We start from the raw sequence: 8300 nt of genomic DNA on the forward strand, positions 1-8300 counted from the left end.
CCCCATAGGTTTTTAACGTTCTAAAAGCTCTTTATTCCAAAGATACTACAAGCTAGTCCGTGTATTCAGCAGGTGTAATGTATTCTAAGTTGCTTCAGAAGTATTGTAAGTATTACGTACAACAATAAAACAGTGCATTGACATAAGAAAGGAAATTTACTTTTGGTACTTAAGTACTTTTAAAAGCAAGTACTTCTGTACTTTTACTTGAGTAAAAATCTGTCTTTACAACTTTTACTTGTAATGGAGTAATATTTGACCAGCGGTATCTGTACTTTCACTCAAGTAATGGAGTTGAGTACTTTGTCCGCCTCTGGTTTTATAGTTCATATGAGGAGTTTAATTAAATGTTTTTATGCTTTTACATTGTTCTGTGCAGTTCAGTTTTACAGTCTCTGATATTATATCCAGCATTGTGCTGGATTTTTTTCTGCTATGTTTATGGAAGAGTTGGGTCATTAAACCATTAGTTGTGATGAGTGAAGAAACTTTATTACATATAAACCTATCAGATTTATTACTGATATTTTACTGTAATGATTTGTAAGTTAAATATATTTGAATAAAATTCACATTTGTTTTTTGCTGCTGTCTTTATTCATGGCCATAAAAATATTATTTCATGCATAGTATGTCAAAGTTCAGTATAAGAATCCTAAAAATCATAATCTAATAAAAAAAAGGTAAGACTACAAAGATGTCCCCTTTTGTAAAAATTGATGCATTGTGCAATACTGTGAAATCTTGCATTCTGTAAGCAAACATCCCACATCAAATCAATCATTAATTATCATAATCACTGATCTTGAGTCAGGATCATTTAGCCTCTTTAGAACCATGTGGAAGAATTTGTGTGTGTGTTATTATTAAATTAAATTTATATTAAATTTAAATGATTACATTTATTATTAGATATACTTTAAAAATGTGAATGATGCATTTCTTCACAGAAATTCACTCATTCTTTTGATTTGAAAATTTATTGGTGTATTATTTTGCTTAACACATCTGATAGAATGATGCTGGTTCAGCACAGTAGTCAACAACATCCAAGAGACTTTGGATCTTCAGTGAATTGTTTCCTCTGCTGGGTGCTAAATGCATTTTCACTGCTCCTAAAGGATAGGGAAATCACCAAAGGTCAATTTAAAGTTCCCCTTACTTATTTTTGTGCTAAAAGTAAAAAAGCATTCATAAATACTCATGTACATTAGTAAATATATTTTTTGTGTAGTATATCATCACAGATTTGCTAGACAATGCAGTGAAAATGTATGCAATCACTCATTTATTCATCCAGCACTAAACAGTGGTGGTTCGGTTTCAAGACAGTAGTGTGTCACTCACAGCACTGGTAGAGCCTGTTGATTCTGATGATGTCATTCTGGCTCATCTCGGTAGATGTGCCCAGCGCAGCATTATTGTCAGGAATGGGAACCATAGTGGGGAGGCCATTCTTGGAGAAGGCGTATCTGACAGAGCGAATGACAGATGCAGTCAGATGACAGTGTTACACACAGAGAAACCACATGTCCTTATACTGGAAGCTCCCTCACCTCTCATACTGCATCACAGAGCCGTAGTCATAGGGAGTTCCCTGGTTTAGAGTGTCGATTTTGTTGAAGTTGTACTTCATGTCTGATAAACAAGCAAAGCATTTAGTCTAGTAGATGTACAATACAGTACTGAACTAATTGCTACATGTATTCTTCAGAAATTAGTATGTTATTAACAATGTACCATCAATGATGTTCTCCCAGATGACTTGGATGTGATTGTCACGGTCGCTACGAGTCTGTTCATGGTTGAAGCCAAGAGCGTGGAGAAGCTCATGCTGCACAGTGCTGTGGTAAAGGCAGCCATTACGGGCCAGAGACACAGTCTGGGTATAACCCTGACGACCAACGTACGAGTAGCATCTGTAAGACAATGAAATCCATCTCTTGATCATAGATACGTATCCTTTTCATTGTCATCATTCTAAAATGTAAGCGTAATTCTCATTCTGAGGCTTCTACCTGTCATTCTTATCTTGCCAATAATGTGAAATGTTCATTTAGTATGTCTCTGTTACATACCCACTGCGAGATTCAATGCTGATATAGTCTCTCTCATTGCTGCGGGGGAAGAAGCGGATGCAGGTGCTGTAGGAGAAAGAGTCCAGGCCACGCTTGATGATCTCCAGCTCACGGGAGGCTGAAAGGGCAAAGGTCAGAGCTTGCTATGGAAATTTTTACTTTTTTTATTTCACACTCACATGCATTCGCACTGATTATAAGACTTAATCGTAAGGCTCTGCCCTAAAATCAGGAACATTAGAGAGTCTGTCCTATTTTTTATTCTCTTTGGGCTCTGAATGAAAACATATATCATAACACTAGTGACTTACAGTAGTGGTTGGCGATGACGTAAGGCACATAAATCATGCCGTCGCTGTATTTGGGCCAGAGGCAGCCATAGGAGGTGCAGGGATCAGCATTTCTCTCATTCACAGCAATGTCATCCATTAGCTTGGGCTCATCAGGTTCAGGAACTAACACAAACAGTTCATTTGGGACCGTTTAGTAAAGAACAGTTGCAGCATAATGATGTGTATTGGTGAGTACATACTGATGCCTCTGTTGGCTCTGTGCAGCAGTTCAGACACAGACAGCTGAGCAGACTTGTCCTCAACAACTATAATAAAAACACATCAACACATTCACTAATGAACTAGTACTTCAATCAGTTCATCATGTAGAAACTGTCAGCCTGCTGGAGTATTTGACTTACCAGGCTGCATGTGAGTTATGCCAGAACACCACACACAAAATGGACATGGAAGAGAAACATTACCTCAAGTCAAACTCATAAATGTACATTCTTAATTATAGCAATTATTAGCATCAGAGAGGTGCATGCATAATGCAATGTTGTTGCATGCATTATTTACAACCTACTGATATAAGTGTGCGCGTGTGTGTGTGTGTGTGTGTCTTACCATCTCCTCAGCTCTAACAGAGAAGACAAGGAGCTGGGCCAATAGGCCAAAAGTCACCTTGATCACAAACATGGTGTCCAAAGACCTGCAGAAAGAACCAGGGCACAGCTGTTTAGGCAGAATGCCTCAAATGAAGGTCAACCTCAGCTCTTTTACTAATATTTATCAACATATCATAATATCCAAGCATTTTCTACCCTCTTGTTCTGTATATGGTCACTGGGCAAAGGCAGAAAAAACACCCTGAAGACGTGGCCAGTCCATCACAGGGCTCATATCATAATATGTCTCCATAACTTTGATTAATTCTATGTGTTACAGTAATACTACAGATCCATAAGGAGGACACAAAATGGGATACAATACATTTTTGATCTACTTTATAATCACATGCTGTATACGTTTGATTGCATCATATAATAATTGCTGTTAATAGTGTTCATCGTCTGTTTGATTACATCTTTAATTGATTTTCCGTACATTTCTGCCATATGTACATTAACTGACAGTCACCACTGATAAGCTACTACTAAATATTGTAGAAACTTAATTTTCTGTATAGTTGCTTTGCAACGATTTGTATCGTGAAAAGCGCTATACAAATAAACTTGAATTGAATTGAATTGAATTATTATGAACATGTGCCTTTCTTCATCTAATGCTCAAACAATGTTACAGTTTGGTAAAATATAGATTTCTTTGAACAGAGAGAAGGAAGCATACCAGTTCTCTTACCGTAGATGTCCAAAGCCAGTGCAACACTACAGCCACAAGAAGGTTTTATACCTAGACTGTATCTATACGATCTTTACAGATATGGCCAGAAGTGAAGTAGACATGCTGACATGTTGTTTGAAAGAGAACAGGTGTGAAATTCCCTCATCTGTTGCTTCATATAGGAACACGTCACACACAAACCTATGAGTGAGAACATTTGCACTGTATGTTTGATATGAACCACTAAACGGCATGTACCATTCAACAATACGCATAAGGTAGGCTACTTTCATTATATGAGTTATATCTACAACATATCAGTGTTATTTGCATAAACATGTAAACACTTGGGGCATAATTATATAATATTAAGTTAGTATTCATTCATTTGCTATAATTTTTTTGTAAGTTAATACATACATTGGAAATTAATTCAGTTGTTTTGTCTCTGGTATTAAAACCTTAATTTATATAATTTGTTATGAATTTTCTTTTCTTTTTTCTTCATAAATCTAATCTGCCATTATTTCAACAAATATTTATGTTGTGATTCTTGCTGATCTTCTTGTGCTGTTGTATGTAACTGCAGGACTGAATGAATTGTAATCATCTCACCAAATGGATACAGGAGCTGTATTTTGAAGAATCTAAACACTAGAATCTCCAGCTCATTGGAGTCTGGAAGGGCAAAGGGCAGATGTTGCTGTGGATTTAATGATTGGTTTACTCACTGGCTATAAAATGCAACAAGAATCTTAGCAGCAAACCAAAGGTTCTGCCCCCTCTCAAGCTACAGGTCAGTCTGGCCTACTCCTTGTTGTGAGCGCTGAATGCGAGCATACATCAGTGACATACTGCAGTGTGTCTGTATTCTCAGCAATCTCTGCTCTTAGCTTTTAAAGAAGAGTCAGATCTCAAGTGATAAGATTAAGACTTGAGTCATGTCTGGTATTACAGGTTTTGTTTTGATCAACAGCACCACCAGGTCTTCAGGTTTATGTATATTAAAACTGCATTAGATACAATAAAATGTTTCTCGTGTTTTTATTTTGTTTATACTGAACCACAACATTCAAAATTTGATCACAGTGCAACAAATAAATGTATGTCCTTCATGATGAACGGAGCAATTAACAAAATACTGTACAAATACGTTATTTGTTTTTTAAACATCAGATGATAAAATGCCATGACTAATATTTTTTTTTGTTTTTTGGCTGTTGCAATATACATGTTCAGTTAAATTGTAGTTATTGATTCAAATCTAATTTGGGAAAATATAAAAGCAGAAATTCTCTAAATTGTCACCACACTTTGTAAGTGCAGTTTATCCTAAATCCATATCTCTGGTCACAGCCATAATATTTTTACAACTGCTTTTACAACAAGTACAACTGCTTTTAATATTTTTAAAAGCACTTGTAATGGAGTTAATTACTCAATATTAATTTATTGATTATTGAGCTGTTGTATTCAAAACAAAATCACTCTTGAAATCATGCTGTTTGTATGAATATGAAAAGCAAGATATTTGGTGCAACAGCAGTAGTTTGAGTTTTTTTTTTGTTTTGATGGTGGGTGATTCCACAGATGGCAGGAAGGGTTGAGAATGAGAACAGTTTGTTCAAATCAGCAAGACATTTCTCAACAAATGTGACCCAACAGTGTAATTCAGTGTTTTAGGTTTAGGAATATGGTAGGTCTACTGAACTTTTGGAAACTATTTGTTCCCACATCAATTCAGTAAAAGATAACTATTACTATAAATTCATGTTTTCTTTACCTTGTCATATTTAAAATAGCAAATGAAGACATCAAAAATGTATTATCCACACTGCTTTATAATTAATAAATCAGGAATAATCCATTTTATCTGAAAAACAAAAGTCACACAGTCAGTCAGGCCAGAGAAAATTCAACTGACAAAAGGTTTTATGTTCTCTTTGATTGAAAATTTATTGGCGATTCAAGTAAGCACAGAAGTCAACACCATCCATGATACTTGAGTCAACTTTCATTGTAGTTTAGGCGGCATGTCTGGGTGCTGAAGAAACATTCTGTTGTTCCTATGAATGAGAAAACCATATATGTAACAGTTTACATATATAACATTTTAATGTGCTATGTTCAACAACTTTCCACCAAATGTAATGTGTTTTTTGTAGTTCTTTTGTAAGTATTGTATGAGTTCTGGAACAAGGAGGAGAAAAATGTATGTGTGTGTCGTTACACTCACAGCACTGGTAGAGCCTGTTGATTCTGATGATGTCATTCTGGCTCATCTCGGTAGATGTGCCCAGCGCAGCATTATTGTCAGGAATGGGAACCATAGTGGGGAGGCCATTCTTGGAGAAGGCATATCTGACAGAGCGAGTGACAGATGCAGTTAGATGACAGTGTTACACACAGAGAAACGGCATCTCCTTATACTGGAAGCTCCCTCACCTCTCATACTGCATCACAGAGCCGTAGTCATAGGGAGTTCCCTGGTTTAGAGTGTCGATTTTGTTGAAGTTGTACTTCATGTCTGATAAACAAGCAAAGCATTTAGTCTAGTAGATGTACAATACAGTACTGAACTAATTGCTACATGTATTCTTCAGAAATTAGTATGTTATTAACAATGTACCATCAATGATGTTCTCCCAGATGACTTGGATGTGATTGTCACGGTCGCTACGAGTCTGTTCATGGTTGAAGCCAAGAGCGTGGAGAAGCTCATGCTGCACAATGTTGTGGTAAACGCAACCATTACGGTCCAGAGACACAGTCTGGGTATAACCCTGACGACCAACGTATGAGTAGCATCTGTAAGACAGAGATCCATAAAATATACATTTTTGACCCATCTCTGAATATTACCTTTATCTCTTCATCATCTTGATGCACTTTTCATCACAAGTTACATTTGGAATGTAGTTTTCATTCTGATGGAAATCAGCTTCTTCCTCTGATTCTTAGTCTCAACCTTAACTTTTACTTCGGTATTTTTTTACATTGTCTTGAAAATGATTCTGTGTTGGTTTGTGATGTTTTTCTGATTTTGATTTTGGTTGCGTTATGTACCCACTGCGAGATTCAATGCTGATATAGTCTCTCTCATTGCTGCGGGGGAAGAAGCGGATGCAGGTGCTGTAGGAGAAAGAGTCCAGACCACGTTGGATGATCTCCAGCTCACGGGAGGCTGAAAGGTCAAAGGTCAGAGCTTGCTATGGAAAGGTTCATCTTTTAATTAACATCTCAGCAGGGTGCACAAGGTACTTACTTCAGCAAGGATACAGAATTTGACCTACTTTTACCTTTTTATGTAAGAAGTAAAAACATAAATCATAACACTAGTGACTTACAGTAGTGGTTGGCGATGACGTAAGGCACATAAATCATGCCGTCGCTGTATTTGGGCCAGAGGCAGCCATAGGAGGTGCAGGGATCAGCATTTCTCTCATTCACAGCAATGTCATCCATTAGCTTGGGCTCATCAGGTTCAGGAACTAACACAAACAGTTCATTTGGGACCGTTTAGTAAAGAACAGTTGCAGCATAATGATGTGTATTGGTGAGTACATACTGATGCCTCTGTTGGCTCTGTGCAGCAGTTCAGACACAGACAGCTGAGCAGACTTGTCCTCAACAACTATAATAAAAACACATCAACACGTTCACTAATGAACTAGTACTTCAATCAGTTCATCATGTAGAAACTGTCAGCCTGCTGGAGTATTTGACTTACCAGGCTGCATGTGAGTTATGCCAGAACACCACACACAAAATGGACATGGAAGAGAAACATTGAAACATTAAATGACGTCACTGCTATCATATTACATTCTGCAATATTACATGAGTTATTGTATAAAGAAATTGCATGCATCATATGCAAACAGGTGATATACGTGTACTGTATGTGCATATATGAAAATATGTTTTACCTTCCCCTCAGCTGAGAAAACCAGCATGAAGGCCAACAGGCCAAAAGTAACCTTGGTCACAAACATGGCAGCCAAAGACCTGCAGAAAGAACCAGGGCACAGCAGTTTGGTGAGACAGAATTTACAGATACTGTAAATACAGTAATTTCATATGAAACCAAGGTCTGAAATCAAATACATAGCCATAACTTGATCAAATGGTACACAACTTATTTAAGTTTTCAGTAAATATATGTTCCTTTCCTCATTTCCTACAATCTAGCAACCGCATGAATGGCAATCAGCTGAAATAGACACCTCAAACATACCAATATTCTCACCTCAATCTCTCAAGATTCATACAGCAACACGTTTTATACCCTGGTGCGAGTTTATATCACAATGTTCTTTACAAATATGGGCAAAAGAGGTGAGATTGTTTAACCTTGTTTGAAAAAGAACAGGTGTTAAATTCCCTTCACTGGAACACGTGTCATTAACAACTCTGATAAAAGCATCAGAACGTATCGGTTATGTTTGTTTTTTCCCTTCTTAAAACAATATATTTTTCATATGTAATTTATATTGTATTTTTTATTTTAAAAGCTGATCAACAATTTAATATAAAACCATAACAACTACCATGAAGATATGTTATAATTTTGTATTGTGTCCACCATATAGAAAACTGTTTG

The 8300-nt window shown here is 36.7% G+C and overlaps 2 protein-coding genes across 3 annotated transcripts; both read right to left on the bottom strand.

Moving 5' to 3' along the window:
• Positions 1-988: 988 nt before the first annotated feature.
• Positions 989-3728, bottom strand: LOC107722403 (low choriolytic enzyme-like). Its single transcript, XM_016530761.1, has 10 exons — positions 3704-3728; positions 2981-3065; positions 2773-2776; positions 2611-2676; positions 2390-2533; positions 2079-2196; positions 1741-1919; positions 1557-1638; positions 1348-1472; positions 989-1115 (listed from the first exon to the last, which is right to left on the bottom strand). Coding segments are annotated over exons 2-10 (792 nt in total). The 5' UTR covers positions 3053-3065; positions 3704-3728; the 3' UTR covers positions 989-1113.
• Positions 3729-5627: 1899 nt separating this feature from the next.
• LOC107722402 (low choriolytic enzyme-like) lies at positions 5628-7989 on the bottom strand. 2 transcript variants are annotated; one of them, XM_016530759.1, is made up of 10 exons: positions 7947-7989; positions 7627-7705; positions 7428-7431; positions 7266-7331; positions 7045-7188; positions 6764-6881; positions 6327-6505; positions 6143-6224; positions 5934-6058; positions 5628-5763 (listed from the first exon to the last, which is right to left on the bottom strand). In XM_016530759.1, coding segments are annotated over exons 1-10 (819 nt in total). In that variant the 5' UTR covers positions 7967-7989; the 3' UTR covers positions 5628-5761. The 2 variants fall into 2 exon arrangements, with proteins under 2 accessions (XP_016386245.1, XP_016386246.1); XM_016530760.1 differs by having other exon boundaries at positions 7935-7962.
• Between the last annotated feature and the right edge of the window lie 311 nt (positions 7990-8300).

Source organism: Sinocyclocheilus rhinocerous, unplaced genomic scaffold (assembly GCF_001515625.1).
Source record: "Sinocyclocheilus rhinocerous isolate Xijiao unplaced genomic scaffold, SAMN03320098_v1.1 scaffold1115, whole genome shotgun sequence".
In the NCBI taxonomy this organism is placed as follows: Eukaryota; Metazoa; Chordata; class Actinopteri; order Cypriniformes; family Cyprinidae; genus Sinocyclocheilus; species Sinocyclocheilus rhinocerous.